Source organism: Chrysemys picta, chromosome 17, assembly GCF_011386835.1.
Source record: "Chrysemys picta bellii isolate R12L10 chromosome 17, ASM1138683v2, whole genome shotgun sequence".
NCBI classification, from domain to species: domain Eukaryota; kingdom Metazoa; phylum Chordata; order Testudines; family Emydidae; genus Chrysemys; species Chrysemys picta.
In genome coordinates, this window is record NC_088807.1 from 6,807,338 (window position 1) to 6,832,405 (window position 25,068).

The 25,068-nt window shown below is 65.4% G+C and overlaps 1 protein-coding gene across 1 annotated transcript in view; it reads right to left on the reverse strand.

The window, feature by feature from the left end:
- Window positions 1–3,719: 3,719 nt before the first annotated feature.
- The window catches only part of EXOC3L2 (exocyst complex component 3 like 2), a 37,391-nt gene continuing 16,042 nt past the window's right edge, over window positions 3,720–25,068 (reverse strand). The window contains 11 exon segments of the mRNA XM_065570687.1: window positions 3,720–4,775; window positions 8,336–8,457; window positions 9,142–9,297; window positions 15,023–15,145; window positions 16,875–17,010; window positions 17,483–17,593; window positions 18,813–18,913; window positions 20,101–20,211; window positions 20,607–20,721; window positions 20,899–21,164; window positions 21,166–21,521. Of these exon segments, the coding sequence (XP_065426759.1) occupies window positions 4,472–4,775; window positions 8,336–8,457; window positions 9,142–9,297; window positions 15,023–15,145; window positions 16,875–17,010; window positions 17,483–17,593; window positions 18,813–18,913; window positions 20,101–20,211; window positions 20,607–20,721; window positions 20,899–21,164; window positions 21,166–21,521 (1,901 nt within the window). The 3' untranslated portion in view covers window positions 3,720–4,471.

Genomic DNA, 25,068 nt, shown 5'->3' on the forward strand with positions numbered 1-25,068 from the left:
GCCATCCTGATTATCACCACAAAAGTGTTTTTTTCTCCTGCTGATAATAGCTCACCTTAATTGATTAGTCTCGTTATAGCTGGTATGGCAACACCCATTTTTTCATGTTCTCTGTGTATATATATCTTCCTACTTACTTTCCACTGCATGCATCCGGTGAAGTGGGTTTTAACCCACGAAAGCTTCTGCCCAAATATATTTGTTAGTCTCTAAGGTGCACAAGGACTCCTCGTTCTTTTTGTTGATACAGACTAACACGTCTACCCCTCTGAAACCTATCGATCTGCCACTGGCAGCTTGGGGGAGGAGATCTGGCCGGGAGCAGTGTGGCTGGGGGAGTGGGGGGGGGGACTGGGAGCAGTGTGTGTGTGTGTGGGGGGGGACTGGGAGCAGTGTGTGTGTGTGTGTGGGAACCTGGCCGGGAGCAGAGTGTGTGTGTTTGGGGGGGGACGGACCTGGCTGGGAGCAGTGGGTGTGTGTGTGTGGGGAAACCTGGCCGGAGGCAGTGTGTGTGTGCGTGGGGGGGACTGGTTGCAGTGGGGGGAGCAGGGGACCTGCCGGAAGCAGTGTGTGTGGGGGGGGGACTGGGAGCAGTGGGGGGGGCAGGGGGACCTGGCTGGGAGCAGTGTGTGTGTGTGTGGGGAGGGACCTGGCTGGGAGCTGTGTGTGTGTGTGTGGGGGGGGACCTGGCTGGGAGCTGTGTGTGTGGGGGGGCCTGGCTGGGAGCTGTGGGGGGGGGGAGGGGACCTGGCTGGAGCAGTGTGTGTGTGTGTGGGGGGGGGGACCTGGCTAGGAGCAGTGTGTGTGTGTGGGGGGGGGGACCTGGCTGGGAGCTGTGTGTGTGTGTGTGGGGGGGCCTGGCTGGGAGCAGTGTGTGTGGGGGACGGGACTGGGAGCTGTGTGTGTGTGGGGGGGACCTGGCTAGGAGCAGTGTGTGTGGGGGGGGGGGACCTGGCTGGGAGCTGTGTGTGTGTGTGGGGGGACGACCTGGCTGGGAGCTGTGTGTGTGTGTGTGGGGGGGGACGACCTGGCTGGGAGCTGTGTGTGTGTGGGGGGGGGGACCTGGCTGGAAGCTGTGTGTGTGTGGGGGGGGGACTGGGAGCAGTGGGGGAGGGGCAGGGGGACCTGGCTGGGAGAGGTGTGTTTGGGGGGGGGGACTGGCCGGGAGCAGAGTGTGTGTGTGTGGGGGGGGGACGATAACTGGGAGCAGTGGGGGGGGGAAGGGGACCTGGCTGGGAGCAGTGTGTGTGTGTGTGGGGGGGACCTGGCTGGGAGCTGTGTGTGTGTATGTGGGGGGACCTGGCTGGGAGCTGTGTGTGTGGGGGGGGGCTGGCTGGGAGCAGTGTGTGTGTGTGGAGGGGACTGGGAGCTGTGTGTGTGTGTGGGGGGGACCTGGCTAGGAGCAGTGTGTGTGTGGGGGGGGGACCTAGCTGGGAGCTGTGTGTGTGTGGGGGGGGGACCTGTCTGGGAGCTGTGTGTGTGTGGGGGGGGACCTGGCTGGGAGCTGTGTGTGTGGGGGGTGGGGGGACTGGGAGCAGTGGGGGAGGGGCAGGGGGACCTGGCTGGGAGCAGTGTGTGTGTGGGGGGGACTGGCCGGGAGCAGAGTGTGTGTGGGGGGGGAGGGACGATAACTGGGAGCAGTGGGGGGGGGGAAGGGGACCTGGCTGGGAGCTGTGTGTGTGTGGGGGGGGACCTGGCTGGGAGCTGTGTGTGTGTGTGTGGGGGGGAACCTGGCTGGGAGCTGTGTGTGTGTGGGGGGGGACCTGGCTGGGAGCTGTGTGTGTGTGTGTGGGGGGGACCTGGCTGGGAGCTGTGTGTGTGTGGGGGGGGCCTGGCTGGAGCAGTGTGTGTGTGTGTGTGGGGGGGACCTGGCTGGGAGCTGTGTGTGTGTGTGGGGGGGACCTGGCTGGGAGCAGTGTGTGTGTGTGGGGGGACCTGGCTGGGAGCAGTGTGTGTGTGTGGGGGGGGGACCTGGCTGGGAGCAGTGTGTGTGTGTGTGTGGGGGGGAACCTGGCTAGGAGCAGTGTGTGTGTGTGTGTGGGGGACCTGGCTGGGAGCTGTGTGTGTGTGTGGGGGGGGGGGACCTGGCTGGGAGCTGTGTGTGTGTGTGGGGGGGGGACCTGGCTGGGAGCTGTGTGTGTGTGTGTGGGGGGGGGACCTGGCTGGGAGCTGTGTGTGTGTGGGGGGGGGGACCTGGCTGGGAGCAGTGTGTGTGGGGGGGGACCTGGCTGGGAGCTGTGTGTGTATGTGGGGGGGAACCTGGCCTGCTCCCTTGCTATTCTTCTGCCATCAGCACAGTTTACATCTGTCAAGATAAATGGCCTCCTGCCCTCGCCCTGTTTCCATGGGGCCGGGGGTGTGGGGGCAGCCAGGGGCTGGCGGCTGGGATGGATGTTTGTGTTTCTGGCCGGATCTCAGTAGCTGCGTACGCCAGGCCAGCGCTCCCCCCCCCCCCCCCCCCGACTGGATGAACTGGTGCCAGGGCACAAGGGAGAGGGCAGCCAGTGACCTGGGCAAGGGATTCCTGGGAGGCCAGGGGGCTGCACTGTGGGATTGAGGGGCACTCGGGGGGGGGGGGGGGGAGCCCAAGGCTGGGCTGGCAGCAGGCTGCGGGTCAGGAATGAGGGGCACCAGCAGAGCTGGGGGAGGGGAGGCTGGGAGCAGCAGGGGGCTGTGGGTCAGAATTGAGAGGCACCGGCAGAGCTGGGGGGGCTCAGCAGAGGCCATGGGGTTGGTCTGAGGCCCTGGGGCGATGGGAGCGGCCTGGGGGGTGACTGAGAATGACAAGCCCTGGCCTGTCACCCCTCCCCCACACCTGGACCTCAGGGGCCCCTCTCCCAAGCCTGTCCTAGGTCCTGCCCCCTGCGGCCCCCCCTCCTGCTGGGGGATCCCCATGCCTGGGCCTGCCCTAGGGCCCTGCCGTTGCCCCCTCCCTCTGGGGCTCCCTAGAGCCCTACCCCCCTTGGACACTGGCAAAGACCAGGTAGTAAGAGCGCTGTTGTCCCCTTCCCCGATTGGCCCCAGCCCCCCAGGTCCCAGGCGTGTGGGAAACACCGCGGGCCCCCGCCAGGCAGGGCTGGCAGCAGCGGCCTGATGACTTTCCCAGCTTTGCTCCCCTCACACGCAGGAATTTCCTTCCTCCAAGCCCCGGCTGGACTCCACCGGCTTCCCTGGAGTGAGCCAGGGGTCGGGGGGAGCTGGGGCAGGGGGGCCCTGCAAGGTGTGGGAGGGGGCACCTTGTCCCAGATTCCCCCTCGGTGGGGGGGGCAGATCGATGTTGCCCCCGGGCGGTGGGAAGAACCGAGCCCCCTGCCCTGCTGCCGGTGTGGCCAGGGACGGGTTGTTCCTGGAAAACACAGCCAACTTGGCCAGGATGTGCCGCATGGTGGAGCGGTTCCGGCAGGGCAAGGCTGGGACAAAGGGTCACACGGTGCGTGTGAGCTGGGGCCGGGCAGGGACCATGTGGGAGACACAGACCCACCTGTGCCAGGCGCTGTCCAAGGCACCGGCAGGGAACCCGCTGCCCTAGCACCAGCCCCGGCTCCATGGCCAACTTTTGTGCCATGCCTTGGCCTGGAGAATGAGGGGTCAGTGCTTGGGAAGTGGGGAGGGAAAGAGCCCCTCCCTCCCCGCTCAGCCCAGCCACCCCACCAGCAGCCCCTGGGGCGCCCGGCTGGGCAAGGCCCCGATCGGTGCAGACGGCCCCACACACCCGAGAGCAGCCTTTAAATTAATGTTTATTCCTTATCATACAGTTACAGACTGAACTCGAGCCCTGGGTGAGCCAGACCCCACCCCATAACCAGGCAGCCTGGGGAGGGGGGCTATGCAGAGAGCCCCCACTGGGTGAAATGAGCCCCTTCCTGCCCTGGGCCTATGCTGTGGGGGTGGGCACCACACCTGGCTCCAGCGCCCAGGGCTCTGGCACGGACCCAGTTGCAGCTGCTGCTCAGGGGGTCAGTAGTGGCTGGATCCTCTGGGGGGCTGGCAAGTCACAGCCAGGAGGGGCCCTGGGGGGTATGGTGTTACCCCACGGGTGGGCACTGGGAGGTGGGGCAGCCGGAGGGGAGCAGGGCAGAAGGGCTACCAGCCCCAGTGGGAGGTGGCATGGCCAGTGGGCACAAAGGGTCAAACACCCCCCCAGCATGTCCCACCCACAGGCCTGGCCTTGCCCCAGCAGCTGCAGCCCCACGCGAAGGGCCCAAGTGCATCTCTGGGGAGGGCTGCCATAAATGAACATCCGAAACCCCCTGCTCGGGGGCAGCGCTGGGCACCAGTGTGAGTTTAGGACCGAAGCGCTGGGGCCTGAGGGGGGCTCACAGGTAGCAAGGCTGGATGCCTGTGTCCCGGCCTCACCCACCCAGCTGTCAGGACTGGGTCTTTGGGTGCAGGCTGGGTGACGTGGCCTGGGGCCAGCAGGATACAGGAAGCTGCTCACTGGCGCGGCTCAGGGGCTGGGTCCTGGCTCGGGTCACACCTGGATGTCCGCCTCATGCTCGCTGGGCTGGGGCTGGCATGTATCAGGCGCGGGACCCAGGCACCCCCAGCGCAGCCAGCCCAGGCAGGCGTGGTGCACGGGCGGCAGGCGTGGCAGGGCCCCGCTGAAGCAGCCCACCTCACGGGCGGCGGGGATCTCCGAGAAGAAGGTCCGCTCCCGGCACTCTGGAACCTCGCCCTTGCCCAGCTCCAGGTCTTTCACCACAGCCAAGATCTCCTGGCGCTGCGTCTGGCCCCGCAGGCCCCGCACGTCCAGCAGGGCCGCCACATGCTTCTTCCTGCCAAGACAAGGAGAGGGTGCTCAGAACAGCCCCCCACGGCACCGGGCAGAGCCACGCCACTGGGGCCATTGCCGTGTCCACCCACGCCAGTGGTGCACACGGCTACGGGGCAGAGCCTGCAGCCAGGGCACCACCCAGAGAGCCGGAGATGGGAGACGCCAGGCCAGCTCCCTGCGGAAACCTGGGAACAAGCTCTTGACCCAGCCCAGAGAGGGGGCAACTCCTCAGACAGGCCACAAGGGGGCCCAGTCCCCCCATAGCCCAACCAAGGGTTCAGGGAAGGACCCAATGTGAGTGGGGCTGGGGATGCAGCTGCCTTCTGCCATGGGGCAGTGAGGCGAGCACCCCTCCCTTGGCAACCGGGCCACACCTGGGCAGAGGCACTGACTGAGGGGAGCCACAGAGCGGGGGGGAGGGGGGGAGGCATTCAGCACTCCCTGGCGGTGTAGCCTGGTGCCCACCGGGTCCCCTCCCCATCAGCACCCCCTGGCGGTGTCAGCCTGGTGCCCACTGGGAGTCCCCCCCCCCCATCAGCACCCCCTGGCGGTGTAGCCCGGTGCCCACCAGGACCCTCCCCGCACACACACACGCTGTGCGAGGGCGGCTGGCCGCACTGCAGGGCAGGAGTTTATTTAAAGCTCCTGCCGGCATTTTCAGGATGTTGGCAGAGCGCCCGTGTAATCAGCAAGGTCCCGGCCTCCCCTCCAGGCACACGTTGCTCCCGGGCAGCTCCTGCAGGCGGCGGCGGGGGGGCGATGGGGGGGGGAGAGGCAGCTTGGTGCGCCTGCTGGTGCCCGGCCCGGAGCTGGTTCTGGGGGACAGCCCCGCTGGGGTCAGCTCTGGCTCCCACAACTGCTCCGGGGCCCTGCCGTGAGCCAGCGCCTGTCCAGAGCCCGGCACAGCCGCCAGCTCAACACTTCTTTCCTGGGGGGGCTTCCGCCACGGTGCTGAGCCCCGGGGGGCCGCGACCTGTGAATCCCACTGCTGGGAAGACGCAGCCGGCTGGCAGGGGGCTGGCTTAGGGGGATCTCTCCAGAGGCAGGTGTCCCAGATGCATTCCCAGGGCAGCGCAGTCCAGCCCCTGGCAATGCCAGGCCAGCGGGTGGTGGGGGTTGTGTGGTGCTGGGAGGGGATGGGGTGGAGGGCAGGGTGGGTTGCATGGGGGTGGGGGGTTATACATGTCTGCCCCCCCACACACACACACTGAAGGTCTCTTCCGGAGCAGCCCTCCACCCCTGGCCCCTTTCCATGGGTCTCCACAACCGCGAACTGCCCCACGATGGCAGCCAGGGGAAGTCACTCCCGGGCCCCTTCCTGTCTGAGCCCAGCCGCTTGTTTTTCTCCTCCAGCCCCGTCTTCAGCCACCCCTGCTCGCCGCCCCGCCCTGGCCGGCTGCAGGAAACGGCTCGCAGCCACGCTTCGCAGGCGATCTGTCGCCTCCCAGCCCTGTGCCCGGATGCAATCAGCGGAAGATGGAAAGAGGAGCCGTGCCAGGAGCACGATAACCCCCCTTCGCCCCAAGAGTGACGCAGGCGGCCGCGGCAGAGCCCAGCGCCGGGCAATGCCACGGACGGGGGCATTTTTATCTCCCCTGGTCCTGGGAAGCGGGTTGTGACTCCGGGTTCCAGGAAAGCGCTGCTGGAAGCGTGGAGCAAGGGGAGGTGTCCCACGCCTAGATCGGCCTCCTAATTCTGGCCACACCGCCGCGCTGGGGGGGCCGCGTTCTGGCAGCGGCTGGGATCAGCCGGTGAGCTGGCAAGGACGTGCTGCGGGTGCCGCTGCTCCGGATCAAGACCTGGCTCCTGGCCGGCGAGCGCTCTGCGGCTGGGACTGTCCCTGGTTTCGCACCCATGCGGCACCCGGCACGCTGGGGCCTGTGCAGGTCCATGCTGCTCCTCTGAGCCAGGCAGGGATTTGTCCCCACCCCATCAGGCCTGCTCCTCTCAGTCCTCGGAGCACACCAAGGCCAATGCACCGGTGCCCTGCTCCTTGGCACCAGCGTGTGCCACATGGGGCATCCCCTAGCCTTCCCTACATGGTGGGAGCAGCGGGCAGAGTCCCTGGAGCACGGCAGAGAGGCCAGCTGGGGCCCCTGGGAAGCAGATTGCCAAAGGCCGGGCCTGCCTGAGCCTGGTGCCAGGGGGAGGGCTGGCTGAGCAGGGCCTTGGCACGTCAGCACCACCTGCACCCGCCGTGCTGCCAGTGTGTGTCACTGCTGCCCCCTGCTGGAGAGGGTGTGTGCGTCAGGGTCAAACCCAACAGCCTCCAGGGCCAGAATCCGACCCCTGCGGGGCCAAGCAGCCAGAGATCCCTGCAGGGGGCTGCGGCAGTCAGCTCCGCTGGCGCGTGGGAAGCAGCTGGGGGGGGGGGTCGCCCCAGAGGGCATCTCCCTGGGGGGCATGTGGAACATTTGCCCCTTTCTCAAGCAGAGGCCCCGGCTGTGGTGGCAAAACCATTTGCCCTTTTCCCAGCTGGTCACAACGGCGAGTTCACGCCCGTGTCCGCCCTGGAGCCATCTGTCCCTGTCAATCTTCTGGCTCAGCTGGGGTGACCTGTGGAACTCTCTGCCACAGGAGGCGTGCGGTCACACGCTGGGCCCGGCCTTCCCCAGATCTGCCTGATTTCAGGGCCAGGAGCCAACCCCCACCGCGGGAGGGGGAAGAACCGTGGACCTGCATCACACCCCTGGCTAGGTGCATTATGGGAGCTCACTGTCCCTAAGAGCATCAGATACAGGAGTCGCATGCTGCTCTGAACCCACCTGCTGTCTGGCAGAGCATGGCCCAGCTCCCGCTACAGGAGAGGTCCCAGCGCGGGGGCTCGGAGTTCATGAGGACCCAGGGGAGCTGGGAGCCACCAGTCCTGCCCCAGGGCAAAGTGCATTCAAGTGATGGGTGGCCCCTCCCCAGCACCCCCAGAGTCCCTCTCCAGTGGCAGTACTCATCTGGCGCCCCTGGGGCTTTGCCTGGGGCCACGCGGCTGCCACAGCTCAAACCAGCCCGGAGCCCTCCCTCCCCCATGACAAGTGCACGGCAGCCACGGAGCTCAGGGCTCCGCCTGGCCCTCAGCTCGCCTGGCTCTGTGACACTCAGCCGGGGCACAAGGAGCGAGAGGGGGAGCGGCGAGGGCAGCGCAGCTGTAACCCCAGAAGGATCCCCCCAGCACTGCAGCCCCGGCAGCTGTATAACACGCCCCAGGGGGAGGGCAGGAATGGAGGGAGATTCATTAGCTGAGCTGAAGTGCAGCCGAGACCTTTAACAGCCTCGAGAGCGCAGATCTCCCATCCAACCACCCACCGCAACCCTGCCGAGGTGGGGGGGCCAGACAGCAGCACGGCCCCCAGTGTCCTGGCCGCAGGAGTCCAGCGGGGGCGCCAAGGTGCTGGCCCCCTCACCGACGCTTCAAAGGATGGACCCGTTTCCACCCACCAGCCCCCCGTGGGCCGATGATGGAGCGACACTGAGGGGGGGGTCCCCCGGAGAGAGGATTTGGGGGACCCTGCCGGGGGAGGTATAGGTTAGGGGCTTTGCACAGGTCCCATGGTGCCCCCCACTCACCGGACGTCAGGGAAGTCCCGCACCAGCATCCCCACCTCCATCTGGATGGAAGGCGTGTCCTCCAGCCGCAGGATCTCGGCCAGGTGAGGCACCACTTCATTCAGCCAGGATGAGGTCGAGTTCTGTGGGCAGGGGGCAGTCAGGACAGGGCAGGGGCTAAGGAGACCCCCCTCACACACCCCCAACCATGCCACTCAGGGGCTGGCGCCAGCAGCGAAACTGAGGGGACAAGCCAGCTGGAGCTCAGCCCCCCCCTTTTCCCCCCCGGTCCCCCAGGAGAACCCCAGCAATGGGGCTCAGTCAAGCGGCTGCACAACACCCAGGGCGGCACGGCCCAGCAGGCAGGGCTGGAGGCTGGTGCTCGTCCCGGCTCCGTCACCCCCCCGCTGGGGGAACCGAGCCCCATCACTGCCCTGCGCCGTGCCTCAGTTTCCTCTTCCACCCCGCGTCTGTTCACACAGGGAACTCCAGCAGGCAGGGCTCGGTGTCTGCGCAGCGTCCGGTGCCCCGATCCCGGCACAGTCCTGACACAGGGCAACAGGACGTGCTGGGTATCCCGGCTCCACCCTCACCGTTTTACCCCAAGCTGGGCCGGCTGGCACTGCCAGGCTCTGCCCTCCACCAGGAACCCCCCTCTGGGCAGCCTGCAGCTCAGACCCCCTCCCCTCTCCCAATCCACCGCCCCAGCTGAGCAATACTGGAGATTCAGCCCCGGGGGAGGGGGGGGGGAGGTCCTCACAGGGCAGCCCGCCCTGCCCCACTGTGCAGCGGGCCCCCCGCACCCTCCCAGCCTCGCCCCAGCTCACCAGCTGGCCAAAGAGCTCCTGCAGCTGACGGCCTTCGTCCTCCAGCCGGGCCGCCACCTTGCCTCTCATCTTGTTCGAGCTGCAGACGAGCCGGACCTGCAGCAGGGGCCGGACGTACTGGAGCAGCACCCACCGGTGTACTTCGTTCACCAGCACCTGCGGGCCACAGGGCAGGCTCAGCTGGGCAACCTGCAGGGGAGGGGTGGACTCCGCGGGGGGGCTCTGCTCCCCCCAGCTGGGCTGCCAGGGCGGGGGGGAGCCCCCAGGAATGCTGCTGCGCACTGCGCTGTGGCTATTCCCTGCCCGCAGGGCCCACAGGGGGCGGATTGGGGGCGTGGCCGGAGCGCACTGCGCTGCGGCTATTCCCCGCCCCCAGGCCCCACAGGGGGCGGATCGGGGGCGTGGCCAGAGCGCACTGCGCTGCGGCTATTCCCCGCCCCCAGGCCCCACAGGGGGCGGATCGGGGGCGTGGCCGGAGTGCACTGCGCTGCGGCTATTCCCTGTCCCCAGGGCCTTCAGCTGCAGAATCTCCAGGAGAAGCCTCCCCTGGACGTTGTCCCACTGGTGCAGGTCCCAGAGCGTCCAGCTCAGCAACTCGGAAGTCCTAGAAGGAGGGGCCAGGACCATGTGTGACGAAGAGGGACTATTCTTAATGTTTCCTCTGAATACTGTGTGGGTGCCTCAGTTTCCCCTATGCAGTTCTTAAGTCTCTAGGTGGTGGGATAAAGGCCAGTGTGCATAATGGCCGACACTCTGTCTCCTGGCAACAAATGGCCGGGGTCCTTCCCCCCTGCAAGGGGATAGCTAAAGGTGAACAAAGAGATCAGGTGACCCAGAGGTGAAAGTAAGCCGGTCCGGTCCGATCTGGCATACCAGCAAAAGCCAGTACACCGTGCCAGATTGCACCGGGCGGGGTGCTCCGAGCCCTTTAAATCCTGCCCGCAGCTCCCGCCGCTGCAGGGAGCCCCGAGCCCTTTAATTTGCCCCTGAGCCCCGGGGGCTCCCAGCCACCTCTGCAGCTGGGATATCCGGGGTGATTTAAAGGCCCTGGGGCTCCCAGCCACAGCTGGTGCCCCAGGGCCTTTAAATCTTGAGAGGCCCCGCCTCTTCCAGTTGAGGCCACGCCCCCCTCAGGACTCCAGCCCTACCGGTAAGTCCTGTAAGTTACTTTCACCCCTTAGGTGACCTCCTGGCCTGGGAAAGAGTCGAAGGCCAGAGAGGAGGGGCTGGAGAGTTTCAGTGAGGGCAGACGGGGTTGTCTGGCTCGCTGGGCCCCAGAATGGACCCGGCTGAGGGGCCCCGTTCACTGTACCTACAAGCTCTGTTTTAGACCGTGTTCCTGTCATCTAATAAACCTCTGTTTTACTGGCTGGCTGAGAGTCACGTCTGACTGCGAAGTGGGGGTGCAGGACCCTCTGGCTTCCCCAGGACCCCGCCTGGGCGGACTTGCTGTGGGAAGCGCACGGAGGGGCATATGCTGAATGCTCCAAGGGCAGACCCAGGAAGATGAAGCCATGTGAGCTTCTTGCCCTGAAAACAGTCTGCTCCAAGGAGAGGAGGCTCCCCAAAGTCCTGACTGGCTTTGTGGGGAGCAGTTCCAGAGCATCGCCGGGGGACTCTGTGACAACTCGTGGCAGAGTGGGATGTACGGCACTCTGTGAATGGCGCTTCTTGCAGTAAGTGTCTGGGAAGCAGTAAAATGAAGGACGGATAATAAGGACCAGGAATGCTGAAGGCTCAGAGAGGGACGGTTTCAGGGGGCGATTAACCCCTGGGAGTGTGTGACCAGCGAGAAGGACTGTTGGAGTAACGGGGTCCCCCTGGAGATTGCAGCGAGCGGTCCCAGGGGCGGAGAAGTCAGCAGCTCGACTCTGGCAAAGAGGTGTTGACCTCGAGAAGGGCTGGCACACTGGGGGGTCTTCCTGGAAACCGTGGGGGAGCTAAGAGCACAGGCCTGTGAGTCCAGAGCAACTTGGGAACAGCGGAGTGATGGCCTATCACCATCTCCTCAAGAAGGACATTGTGATCCTGTGCAAAAAGAGAGGGTTACGCATTGGAAAGTTCACCAAGGCCCAGTTAATCCTGCAGCTGGAGGACGAGGACCGCTCTGAGGAGCAGATTCCTGACCCGGATGGGGCTACAAGAGAATCTGGGAGCAGCTGGAGCGGTAGCCAGGCATTCCCCAGAGTCTGGTCCCCAACCAGACAGGGGTCTTCACGATCGGGTTCCCCATCAGGGGATCAGAGATGGATGGGTTTGGAGTTGAGTCCAAGAGAGCAAGAGCCCAAGGAAAAGCTGCAGGAGAAGAAACAGGAGCATGGACTGGCGCTGGTGGAGCGGAGAGGCATAGGGGGCTTCCCAGGGGTGAGTGGGGATAGACCCCGGGCTGCCAGTACCGCAGGGAACCTCGACACTAAATTGCTGCCCCTGGTTAAGGAGGGGGGGGGGATGTGGATACCCACCACACAGCCTTCGAGCAGGCAGGTGATTTGAACCAGGGGGACCCTGAGGAAGAGCCCCGGTATGTAGCTCCCGTGCTGGGTCCCAAGGCCATAGACACTGTCAGCTAGATGGGTGGGGTGGTGGACAGGCTCCCACTCCTGGCCCCGGCCTATACGTCTGTGTGGAGCCTCCTGGGCTCAGGTCCCTCGGACCCCCAGTGGGAGCGGAAGGTGAGGGTCAATGGGGGGGACATGCCTGGGGTGGCAAGATCCTGGGACAGAGAGAACTGTTGTCAGGCCCCGGGTAGTGCAGCCTCAGATGCGAGGGGCTGTGTGACCTGGGTGAAGGTCCCCGGGATGAAGGCCCTCGCCCTGCCTATGGCCCGGATCCCTGTGCAGACCCAGGAGGGGTCGGGCTGGCTGGTCGTTGGGGTTCTCCAGGATATCGGCTGTGAGGTCCTGTTGGGGGGTGACTGTCTCTCTTTGGGACAGGATCCAGGCCCTGCTCCTGTAATGGCGGAAGATTTGAATTTGAATCCAGGGAACCAATTGGCTAAGATGGAAATGGTCAGTGAAAATGCAAAATGACCTGGCTGGCAGGAGGGAGGAGCTGCTGGGCTCAGGGTACCTGCCTACCTGTAACCAGACCCCTGGGGCGGAGTGGGAGGGAGAGATGCTCCCCGCCCCCCTGCACACCAGAGAGGGGGCTCATGCTGGCTCTGATGCTGTGACCAGAGCAGAGAGCTCGCTGCCTGCCCCCACTGGGACAGCCAGGGCAGCGCTGAGCACGGTGGGAGCTGAGACCCCAGCTGAGTGGGGGGACACACAGGAGGGCAGGTCGGCTGCCCACCAGGTTTGCCTGGTCCAGACGTGCTGCTGGGAAGTGATTACACAGCAGGGATGGAGCTACCAGGGACAGGGCTCAGAGGGGATGTGACCCCACGCTCAGCCAGCGAGAGGGAACAGGTCCCACTCCCTTCCCCAGCAGCTGAATTCCAGACCGAGCTGCAGAAGGATCCCTCCTTGGAGAAGCTAAGGGAACTTTCTGGCCACAGTGCTGCAAACCCCCTTGGGGAAGGCTGCAGGGACAGAGTCCTGTGGGAGAAGGGATCCCTGTACCAGGAATGGGCTCCCCAAGGGGAAGTAGAACTGTGGGGAATCGGGAGGCAGTGGGTGGTGCCCCAGGAATCCACAGGGTTCTTCCCTTTCGAGCTGCTGTATGGGAGGAGAGTGAGGGGACCCTTGGACCTGGAAGGGGAAGACTGGGAGAAGGGGGAAGACCCCTTGGTGGATCTCTTCCCTGAGGTGGGAGCCAATCTCCCCATCAGGTGTTCCCCGTTCAGAGTCACTGGGAAAGCAGCCCAGAACCTGGAGAGAGAGAGAGAGAGGTCAAGGACATGCTGGCTTTAGATGTGATCCAGCCGTTCAACAGCCCGTGGACCTCACCCGTGGGGCTGGTCCCCAAGGAAGACAGGATGATCTGGTTTTGTGGGGACTATCGGAAGCTTAAAGCCATCACTGTGTCCAAGGCCTACCCCATGCCTAGGCCTGGGGAGATTCTAGACAAGCTGAGGGGGATGGAGAACTTGGCCCTGGTGTACGTCAATGACATGTGTGTCTTTAGCCAGACCTGGGAGGAACAGATGTCCCAGGTGAAGAGGGTGCTGGGCTGCCTCAAGGAGGCAAGACTGACGGTAAAAGCCGAAAAGTGCAAGGTGGAGATGATCAAAGATTGGCCCATACCCCAGACCAAGAAACAAGTCCAGGCCTTTATCAGGATGGCGGGGTGCTACCCCACCTTACCCACTAGCTGCCCCCATCCCTGAGCTCTGTGAGAAGGGTAAGCCAGACAAGGTGGTCTGGACTGAGCAGTGCCAGAGGGCTTTCTGTACACTTAAGGAGACTCTAATCCAGGGCTCGGTAAATCTGGTAAACCCAGACTTTGCCAAGCCTTTTGCAGTGTTCACCGACACCTCAGATGCAGGGCTGGGCACGGGGCTGATGCAAGCCGATGCTGAGCGGGGGAGACACCCCATCGGGTACCTGAGCAAGAAACTGCTGCCCCGGGAGCAGAACTATGCGGCCTCAGAGAAGAAATGCCCGGCCATGGTGCAGGCCCTTAGAAAGCTGCAGCTGTATCTTTACTGTGTATACTGACCACTCTCCTCCGACGTCGCGGCGTCAAATGCAAGGGGCTGAGGCCGAGCTGCTGGGGACAGAGACACCTGTTCAGAGGGTGGCCAAGGTCAAGATGGGGGGCTCTTAACCATGAGAGCCCGAATTGCAGCCCTCCAAACTGGAGCGCTGGGAAAAGACCCAATCCCAGTTTAAACCCCAGAGGGATTGGGGTGGCAAAAGGGTACGGGCCGCATAAACCTTCCCACATGCAGCCTGCAAGCGCCATCAAGCACAACAGACCCACGGGAGGGCCTGAAACTGGAAGGGCCTGGTGTAACTCCCACCAAGGAATGGGAGATGATGGGGCATCCATGGGAACGTTGGTGGGTTCGAACTTCCCCAGGTCACCGGCTAAAGTGACCTCGCTCAGTTCAGTCTTGAAGGGGGGAGAGATGTGCCGAAGTGGGACTGTTCTTAATGTTTCCTCTGAATACTGTAGGGGTGCCTCAGTTTCCCCTATACAGTTCTTAAGTCTCTAGGTGGTGGGATAAAGGCCAGTGTGCATAATGGCTGACAATCTGTCTCCTAGCAACAAATGGCTGGGGCCCTTCCCTCTGCAAGGGGATAGCTAAAGGTGAACAAAGAGATCAGGTGACCTCCTGGCCCGGGAAAGAGACAAAGGCCAGAGAGGAGGGGCTGGAGGGGGTTTCAGTTTGGAGCTGGCTGGGGACGGGAAGTCAGGGCAGACGGGGTTGTCTGGCTCACTGGGCCCCAGAATGGACCCGGCTGAGGGGTCCTGTTCTCTGTACCTACAAGCTCTGTTTTAGACCGTGTTCCTGTCATCTAATAAACCTCTGTTTTACTGGCTGGCTGAGAATCACGTCTGACTGCGAAGTGGGGGGTGCAGAACCCTCTGGCTTCCCAGGACCCCGCCTGGGCGGACTCGCTGTGGGAAGCGCACGGAGGGGCATATGCTGAATGCTCCAAGGGCAGACCCAGGAGGTGAAGCCGTGTGAGCTTCTTGCCCTGAAGACAGTCTGCTCCAAGGGAGAGGAGGCTTCCCAAAGTCCTGACTGGCTTTGTGGGGAGCAGTTCCAAAGCATCGCCCGGGGACTCTGTGATACCAGGGCAGTGGGGCATGGCCTGGAGCGGCACCAGGGTTGTGGGGGCTGGGATAGGGGGGTGGGGCCGTGGCGGGGGCAGGAGCCGCTGGGGGTGTCCGGGCGGCACGGGCTGCTCTCCCTTCTGCCCAGGCGGCGGCCCAGGGGCAGACTGCGTCCCCATCCCGTGTGCCTGCTCCCCGCGCCCTCGGCAGCACCCACCTCGTACGGCTCTGGCTGCATCTTCCGCAGCTTCTGAGTGTAGTCCGTGAGCAGCGCGATGATGGCGTCGAAGCTCTCCGAGCTGGTCAGCCACTTCCTCTTCATCAGCTTGGGGAAGTAGGGCTGAAAGGAGAGGCCAGCCTCAGAGCCGGGCACCCCCAGGGCCTCTGCGACCTCGCCCCGCCTCTGGCTCAGACAGGCCTACCTGCCCCCCAGCTAGGCCAGGCTGCGTCAGACCAATGGCCCCGCTAGCCCAGTATCCTGTTGTGACGAAGTGAGACTGTTCTTGATGTTTCCTCTGAATAGTGTTGGGGTGCCTCAGTTTCCCCTATGCATTTCTTAAGTCTCTAGGTGGTGGGATAAAGGCCAGTGTGCATAAATGGCCGACACTCTGTCTCCTGGCAACTAATGGCCGGGGCCCTTCCCCCCTGCAAGGGGCTAGCTAAAGGTGTTAGAGAGCAAAGAGATCAGGTGACCTCCTGACCCGGGAAAGAGACAAAGGCCAGAGAGGAGGGGCTGGAGAGTTTCAGTTTGGAGCTGGCTGAAGACGGGAAGTGAGTGCAGACGGGGTTGTCTGGCTTGCAGCCCCCCCACAAAATGGATCCGGCTGAGGGGTCCCGTTCTCTGTACCTACAAGCTCTGTTTTAGACCGTGTTTCTGTCATCTAATAAACCTCTATTTTACTTGCTGGCTAAAAGCCACGTCTGACTGCGAAGTGGGGGTGCAGGACCCTCTAGCTTCCCCAGTACCGGCCTGGGCGGACTTGCTGTGGGAAGCGCACGGAGGGGCAGAGGATGCTGAATGCTCCAAGATCAGACCCAGAAAGGTGAAGCCGTGTGAGCTTCTTGCCCTGAAAACAGTCTGCTCTGAGAGAGGAGGCTCCCCAGAGTCCTGACTGGCTTTGTGGGGAGCAGTTCCAGAGCATCGCCCGGGGACTCCATCACACCTGGCTCTGACAGTTGCTGATGCCAGACGCTTCAGAGGGAACGAACAGAGCAGGGGAATTATCGAGTGATCCATCCCGTTGTCCAGTTCCAGCTTCTGGCAGTCAGAGGCTAGGGACACCCACATCCAGAGCATGGGGCTGGGTCCCTGCCCATCTTGGCTAATAACTACTGATGGACCGGTCCTCCAGGAGCTTTTTTAACCCAGTTATAAGTTTTGGCCTTCACAACATCCCCTGGCAAGGAGTTCCACAGGTTCATTGCGTTGTGCGAAGAATTACTTCCTTCTGTTTGTTGCTGACTATTAATTTCCCGGTTCTTGTATGATGTGAATGGGTAAATAATACTTCCCTAGTCACTTTCTCCAGACCAGGCACGATTTTATAGACCTCTGTCATATCCCCCTTAGTCATCTCTTTTCCAAGCTGAACAGTCCCCGTCTTTTAATCTCTGCTCCACCCTCTTCTCTGCGCCTTTCCCAATTCTAACCTCTTGGGTTAGAGCTGGGGCGACCAGCCCCGCACGCAGTCTGCCAGGTGTGGGTGTATACGGATTGATAGAGGGGCAGGATATTGACTCTCTCATGATCTATCTCAGTGGGCCTCAAACTTTTTTACTGGCGATCCCTTTCACCCAGCAAGTCTCTGAGTGTGACCCCCTAATAAATTAAACACACTTTTTTATATATTTAACACCATTATAAATGCTGGAGGCAAGTGGGGTTTGGGGTGGAGGTTGACTGTTCGCGACCCCCCATGTAATAACCTCATGACTCCCCTGAGGGGTCCCGACCCCCAGTTTGAGAACCCCTGATCTATCTGAACACTGGGTCCTCAGACAGACCAACCTTCCCCCCTGAGACAGACCCAGGCCGTGTCCCACGAGTGCCCTGGCCTGCCCCCACGTACCCGGAGCTCCTCGAAGAGCTGCTGGGCCAGGACACGGTTGCAGAGCCGGGTCACCTTGTCCAGGGCGGCGCTGGCCTGGCGCTGGGGGGCATCGCTCTCCGAGTGGCCAAACTGCGCCAGCTGCTCCACGTATTCCCTGGGGGAACGGCACCTGTCAGCAAGCCAGCCCACAATGCTCTGCAGCAACGCCCCCTCCAGGCATGGGCCCCAGGCCCCCATCACCCTGGCAGGGGCCCAGATCTTGCCATGCTCTCCAGCCAGGGGGCCTTGGGTATGGCTGTGGGGCAGAGAGCCTAGCCCAGCAGGGGGACCTCAGGGGAGTCCAGCAGGGGTCCTTGGGGGGCAGGACTAGGGAGGGAACCCAGTGGGGAGCCGGGGGGGGGGACGACACGGGGGTACCCAGCAGGAGGCTGGGGGGGGCGAAACTTGGCCACAAGGGACCCAATGCGGGGCTTGGGGGCAGGCACAGCCACACCAGGGGACGCAGGGTGCCTGCTACAGGCTCTGTAGGCCCCTGGACTCGGGCAGGGGGATGGGCTGGCTCACCCCAGCACCCAGGTCTGCCACCCCCCAGCCCTGGGCAGGCAAAAGGTATGGGGGCCCTGCACCTGAAGGGGGGGCAGCAGTTGACGAGCGCGATGGTCCTGCCCACATAGCTGTCGGTGGGGGGGCCGCTCTTGCCGGGCCCCTCGTGGAACTGCTCCACCTTGCTCTGAAAGCTGCAAAAGGGAGAGATGGCACGTGCTGAAGGGGTGTCCTGAGGCTCTGGGGGGATCCCCACCCTCTATACCAGGGACAGCCCTGGGGGGGGATCCCTACCCCTCCCTGCCCAGGAAGGGCATCCTTGTACTGCCAGGCACATGTCCCACAGTGCTCTCTCTGACGGACCCCAGGGGAGGGACCCGCACCCTCATCCTCCGCTCAGCCGTCACCTCCTAGGCCCCCTCCTCCCCCAGACCAAACCCCGCCCAGCATGGGGAGGGGAGAGAAACCTGAGCCGAGGGCTGTAGCCCACGGGGCTGGCTTGGCCTTCCTTGTCTTCAGCCCTAAGGCAGGAAATCTGCAGGCCTGGGAGATGCTAGCCTGGGCAGGGGGCTGGACAGACGTCCTGACGGTTCCCCCGAGGGTTGGGGAACCTCAGTGGGAGACGGCACCACCGCAGGGACAGGGGAGTAACGACCGTCCATGGGCCGAGCAGGGCGTGCCGGGGCTGAGCTAAACGGGCCTGGACACAGATGAATCTGTTACCCTGCAGGAGAAGGGCACCTCCCTCCTACGCTGGGGAAACGGCTGGATTTGAGCACTAGCCTATCGCTAACAGGAAACCACCATGCGGAGCGGGGTCTTCAGTCATCAGCTGGGTAGCCCCCATCTGACCCTGCAACCCGGCTGGGCCCATCAGAGCCATCGGCACGCCAGAGACAGGGCCGGCTGCTGCCTGTCACCGCCAGGGCCCCCAGGAAGCGCTTCGGCCCAGGGCTAGTGCTGCGGGCTGGGCCGGGGGCTTTGACCGGGTCACGTGGCTTGAAGCCCTCCTGGCTTCTTCGCCGAGTCCAGTGAAAGTCCCCCAGGCTTTGCTGCGTCCCGCGCCCCGGGCTCTCGCCAAGAGACAGCTCCTGGGTTTGAGCCTTGCAGCGCCTGATGCTGGGGCCAGGACCTAGGGACCCTCTGACCGACTGGCAATTCACACAGTATTATTAACAGGGCCCATCGCTCCGCACAGCCCACAGGTCTCCCAGCCCGGGGGCGGGGCTGGCCGCGCTGGGGGTGTGTGTGTGGGGCTGGGAGCCAGGGTGGTGGTGGTGGCTGGGAACCCATCCCGATTCCCCCCCACCGGGAAGCCCTTCCACCTGCTGTCCCCCCGCCCCATGAGTCCCACATGACCCCCCCAGAACAGGGCCTTGGTGTAGCCTCCCGCCCTCTCCCCTCCCGGCGTACCTCTGCAGGAACTCGGCCAGACCAGTCAGACAGCAGAGCACTATCTGCTCCCCGAACTCCGGCGTGATCCGGGGGGCTTTGTCCACATGGGCCTTCAGCACCTGCAGGGAGAGGAGCAGGCCACTGAGTTGCTGGGGGAGCGGGGAGCCTCCTGCTGCCGGACGCACGGACTGGGGGCCCCCAAACCTCCGGCGGGCACGACTGACTCACCCCCGACAGCAACAAAAGGGAGGCCCCAGCAGGCCCTGCCCAAGCCCCGGGCACCATCAGCTGCACCCAGCATTGCCTGGGGAGGGGCTGCGAGCTGCCAGCCCAGGGCAGGTCCAGCCACGCCCCCGGTACCCAGCACAGGCCAGGCCTAGCTCAGCAGCTGTCTGCTCCCGCGGGGCGCGGCGCTGAGGGGGGCTGGCCAGTGGGCAGCCTGGGGGGTGGTGCTGGCTGGCTGGCAGAGGGGAGCCCCGCACAGGCCCACTGCACAGCTCGCGGGGGCAGAGGACTGACTCTCTGGCCCAGGGGACCGGCCCCGGGGCCCCGTCTGTTGTTGGCAGCTTTCCCCTGCAGCCCCTAGAGCCCGGAGAGGGCAGGGAGAGACAGGCAGAGCCCGCCTGTGCCCTCTGCCAGTGGGAGCCGCAGCTGATCAGCATGGGCCCCTGATGGCATCCCCAAGGCCGGGCACCCACAGAGGGGCCAGCAAGCGAAGAGCCCTGGGGCAGCCAGTAGGGGGCAGGTGTCCCCCCGGGGCAGCCGTGTCTTGGCAGGGGTTGGGATCCAGGATGGGCGAGCCCGGGGATAAGCCTATAGCCCTGCCCTGGCTCTAGGGGGATGGGCACATGGGCCCACCCCACACCCAGGGTCCATGGGGAGCTGGGAGAGCCAGGCTGCGGCTTGGGTAATGGGACGGGGGGGGAGGGAGGGGAAGGCTGGACCTGGCCGCCAGGGAAGGGGGGAGAGGAGGAGCCTGGATCAAGCCCCAGGCCGGCTCGGCTGGGCCAGGGGCTGCCCTCTGCCCTGGCACCCGTGGGCCCAACGGGCGACTCCTGGCCCCGCTCAGCCAGCACGAGAGGCTGAGGCCACTAGCGCCTGGAGGGTGAACAGCTGACTGCATGGGGGGGAGGGAGGGTTTGTGTGTGGCAGGGAAGGCCTGGCACAGGGGGAGGGGGAGTGGGGAGCCCGGGGGCCAGGCACGGCCGGAGGGGGAGCGGGGGGCCCGGGGGCCAGGCACTGCCGGAGGGAGAGTGGGGGGCCCAGTGCAGACGGGTAGCGGTGAGCGGCCTGGCCCTGGACGCACAGAGATCACCCGGCTGGACAGCTCCAGCTGGCTGTGGTCCCGTCCAGGCTCCTGTGCCCAGCGCTGCTCCTCCTCCCGCAGCTCCCGGCTCATGTCTGCCACGATCTTGGTCTAGGTGGAAACAGAGAAGATGTCACCGGTGGGGGGGGCGCATGGGCTGCCCTAGCACCTCTCACCCTATGGCCTGGCGTCCAGCTGGCCGGCTCCCAGCCAGGCCCTGCAGCTCGGCCGGACTGTAAATCCTCCCGCCCCCGACCAGCTCCCCCCACCTACTTATTAAAGGACTGACACCCGCAACCCCCTGGACTATTGGGGGGGAAAATCACCCACTCCCAGCGCAGAGGCACCCAGGGGAAGAGAAGGGGGTGGGGAGGTGCCATGGGGAGGGAGTGGGGCAGGAGCGCGGTGGCGCCGCAGGGGGCAGGGGAGGAGCCTGAAGCTGCCATGGGGAGGCAGAGTGGAGGGAGGAGGCGCCGTGGGGGGTGGGCACCAGGCCCCGCTGTTACCTTCACTGCCGCAACGCAGGCCTCCTCCAAGCGGCGCCGGGTCTCGGGGGGCAGCAGGGGCTCTAGCTCGTGGGCGCTGAGCAGTGGGGCGATGTCCAGCCGCCCCAGCACCTCCCTGGGGGCAGAGACAGCCATGAGAGCAGGGCCCCCCCCTGCACAGCCCCCTTCCCAGTGCCAGCTTACAGGGCCCCAGTGCCAGGTACCAGCCCTGCCCCTCACCCCCCCCCCACATACCAGCCCGTCCCTGCCCCCCGCCCCCGCCCCCGCTCCAGGAGCCAGCCCCGCCCCTCACCTGGGGTAGGTGTTGCTGTGCCAATCCAGGAGGAAGTAGAGCTCGGCGATGGACAGGTTCCTCTGGGCGATGCTGCCCAGCAGCTGGGCCAGCCCCTCATGGTAGCTGCGGGCGTAGACGTCCAGGGCCTGGTACTCGGGGGGATACGCCGGCAGCAGGTGGGTCCTGACGGCGCTGAGGTCCTCCACCAAGCAGCGGGTCAGGCGCTCCACGTGCCCCGCCAGGGGGCCGCCACTGTCCTCCGCGCACTGGCCCAGCCGCTCGCCCCACCGCCCGCTTCACCGCCTCGGCCCACCTGCGGCGCATGGCCCGGGGCCGGGGCCCCGCGCCGCCCCCCTGCGCCTCCAGCCACCGCCGGTCCGCGGCCTCCTCCTGCTCGATCACCCGCACCATCAGCTCCAGGGCCGGGTAGGTGCCTCGGGCCGCCAGGGCCTCGGCCAGCATAGCCCACAGCTGCTGGAGCAGGGCCTCGTACAGCAGCGCCACGTCCTTGGCCTTGCGGCTGCCGGCCCCAGCCTCGCCGCTCGGGGGGCCCTCCCGCCCGCACTCCACCTCCAGCTCGATGATGTGCTTGTCTGCCGCCAGCAGGTCCCGCTGCTGAATCAGGTTCAGAATCTCCAGCACTGCGGGCAGCGGAGCAGAGAGGTCAGCACGGACCCCGGGGGAAGGGGAGCCCGGGGCTGGGCTGGCAGGGGGCTGCAGGTCGGGAGTGAGGGGCACTGGCAGAGCTGCGGGGGAGCCCAGGGCTGGGGCTGGCCAGGTTGGGAGTGAGGGGCACCGGCAGAAGGGGCGGTGGGGGAGCCCAGGGCTGGGGCTGCGGGTTGAAAGTGAGGGGCACCGGCAGAAGGGGCGGTGGGGGAGCCCAGGGCTGGGGCTGCGGGTTGAAAGTGAGGGGCACCGGCAGAGCTGGGGGGGTGGGGGAGCCCAGGGCTGGGGCTGTGGCTCGGGAGTGAGGGTCACCGGCAGAGCGGGGGGGGGAGGGAGGAGCCCAGGGCTGGGCTGGCAGGGGGCTGCGGGTCGGGAGTGAGGGGCACTGGCAGAGGGGGTGGTGGGGGACCCCAGGGCTGGGGCTGCGGGTTGGGAGTGAGGGGCACCGGCAGAGTGTGGGGGGTGGAGGAGCCCAGGGCTGGGGTGGCAGGGGGCTGCGGGTCGGGAGTGAGGGTCACCAGCAGAGCGGGGGGGGAGGGGGGAGCCCAGGGCTGGGGTGGCAGGGGACTGCGGGTAAGGAGTGAGGGGCACCAGCAGAGGGGGTGGTGGGGGACCCCCAGGGCTGGGGCTGCGGGTTGGGAGTGAGGATCTCTGGCAGAGCGGGGGCGTGGGGGATCCCAGGGCTGGGGCTACGGGTCGGGAGTGAGGGGCACCGGCAGAGCTGGGGGGGTGGGGGAGCCCAGGGCTGGGCTGGCAGGGGGCTGCGGGTCGGGAGTGAGGGGCACCGGCAGAGCTGGGGGGGTGGGGGTGCCCAGGGCTGTGCTGGCAGGGGGCTGCGGGTCAGGAGTGAGGGGCACCAGCAGAGCTCGGGGGGTGGGGGAGCCCGGGACTGGGCTGGCAGGGGGCTGCGGGTCGGGAGTGAGGGTCACCGGCAGAGTGTGGGGGGTGGGGGATCCCAGGGCTGGGGCTGCGGGTCGGGAGTGAGGGTCACCAGCAGAGCTGGGGGGGTGGGGGAGCCCGGGACTGGGCTGGCAGGGGGCTGCGGGTCGGGAGTGAGGGGCACCGGCAGAGCTGGGTGTGGGACAGAGAAGGGCCGTGGGTCAGGAGCGTAACCCCACACACACTCCGGCTCTGGCCACTTCCCCAGCACAAACTCTGCTCGGGGGGAAGCGGAGCCGGGACGCAGAACCCCAGCTTGGCTCTACGTTGGCCCCAGCCCTTCTGGAGAACCTGGACTCTAGGTTGGAGCCAGACATGCCCCCTGCCGCCCCCCTGCCCCTGCCAGGGCTGCCTTCTGCCCTCCAGGTCAGCTGAAGAGCCAGCAGCCAGTGACCCCAGCCCAGGGGGGCAGGTACAACTATGCCCGGCTGGCAGGGGCACATATGGGGGACAGAGTGTCCCTGCCCCACGCTGGCTGGGAAGTGCCCACCTCTGCGCTGCCCAGTGGGGCGGGACACTCCGTCTGCCGGAGCCCGCCGGCTGCTGGATCAGCGTCCGGGGAGGCTGGCAGCAGAACAGCACCTGCCGGCCTCCCCAGACGCTTAGCTGGGCTGGGCTGGGCTGGGGACGGTCCTAAGCGTGGCCATGAGCCGCCCCGAGCCGCGCCCAGCCCCAACCCAGCCAGGGGCCGGCCACTGTGCCCTCATGGTGTCCCGCCACCTCGCCCTGGGGAACAGCACCTGGCACAGTGTTGGGGGGAGGCACAGTCCACAGCATGGCCCCTGGCTGGGGTGAGGGGCACAGTACATGGCCCAACACCTGGGCGCACAGCGCTGCCCAGCCCTTGGGACCCACGGCCAGCCTGGGCAGGCTGGTGACATGGGGTGCTGGGCCTGCGGGGGGAGCAGATAGTGCCCCCCTTCTCCTCCCCTGCCAGGGAGGGGTGCTCCACCAGCGGAGAGTCTTTATCTGGGCATGGGGGGGGGGCAGGGGGTGCCCTCAGGTGACCTCTGACTCCCTTCTATGACCTGCAAGTGACACCCCCATCTGCCTTCGCCCTGTGGCAGGACCTTCCGAGCAGGGAAAGGGGCACTGAGCACCATGTGGCCCTGGCAAAGCAGAACACCGGGGTCATCTCCTGCTTCCCCCCCCCAGCCCGCCTGCTCCGGGCACATGTCTGATTCACCGGCTCCCCACCAGGCCAGCTCCTGCGCCCATCAAACCTCGCCCCCAGCGGGACAGCTCCTTCCATGGGGCGGCACACGCTAAGCTCTGCGGGACGCCCGCTCCGGGGGCACAACAGGACTTCGCTCCGCGCCCCCTCCCGGCACCGTGCCGGGGAAGCTCCGCTGGCATTGGGACGGAAACATCCCACGTCCAGCCCTGCAGAGGGCAGCTGGGAACGTGGCCCAGGGAGACCGAGAGGCACAGACGCCAGGGGGCAAAGCGGGCCTCGGCATGGGCACCTGACTCTGGATTTTCCAAGGGTTTTTGGAGGGGGAGCCTCAGAATGCCGTCCCCCCTCAGCCCCCCAGGTAGAGACCTGACCCGCTGCATCTGTATCGGTCCCTACCCCTCCCTCCTCAGCGCGTCCCAGCGCCTCCCAGGTGCGGGCCTCATGGTCACTGGATCTCCAGTCAGGAACCAGCTGGCTTTAAAACAGAAACATGGGGGGGAATGTATTTGCACCTCAAAGGATCCTTAATTGGCGGGTGTTTGCTCTCCATCCACTGGGTTTGGTGCCCTGGGGTGGGACAATGGGGCCTCTCTGGGGCCGGGGGCCAGACAGGGCGGCTCCATGGAATGATAAGGGATCTGCTCAGAACTGGCTGTTCCAGGCCCTGGTGCCGTGTTATCTTCCCATTCGGCCCCCCGCATTGTTGGCTCCCCCCCTCCGGCGGAGCCCCAGGTCAGGCACCAGCCAGGGCATTGCCGGACCCATCCCATGCAGCTGCGTCCTGTGTCACTCACAGCACCTCTGTGGTTTTAGGGGTTTTGCCAAGAACCATTAGCAACAGCAGGGCTGCCCTGTCCAGGAACCCCACTCCCAGAGACGGGGCTCACCCCATGCAGAGCGATGCCCTACACCAAGCCCAGCTGTAGGGAGAGCCCACTGTGCAGATGGGGAAACTGAGGCAGAGAGGCAAATGGACATACACAAGAGCCAGGGATAGAACCCAGGAGCCCTGGCTCCCAGCCCCCCTGCTCTAACCACTAGACCCTGCTCCCCTCCCAGCTCTGGGGATAGAACCCAGGAGCCCTGGCTCCCAGCCCCTTGCTCTAACCATTAGACCCAACTCCCCTCCCCGCTCTGGCGATAGAACCCAGGAGCCCTGGCTCCCAGCCCCTTGCTCTAACCATTAGACCCCACTCCCCTCCCCGCTCTGGCGATAGAACCCAGGAGTTCTGGCTCCCAGCCCCCTCTCACCCGATCTAACCACTAGACCCCATTCCCCTCCCAGAGCTGGGGATAGAACCCAGGAGTCCGAGCTTCCAGCCCCCTGTTCTAACCACTAGACCCTGCTCCCCTCCCAGAGCTGGGGATAGAACCCAGGAGTCCGAGCTTCCAGCCCCCTGCTCTAA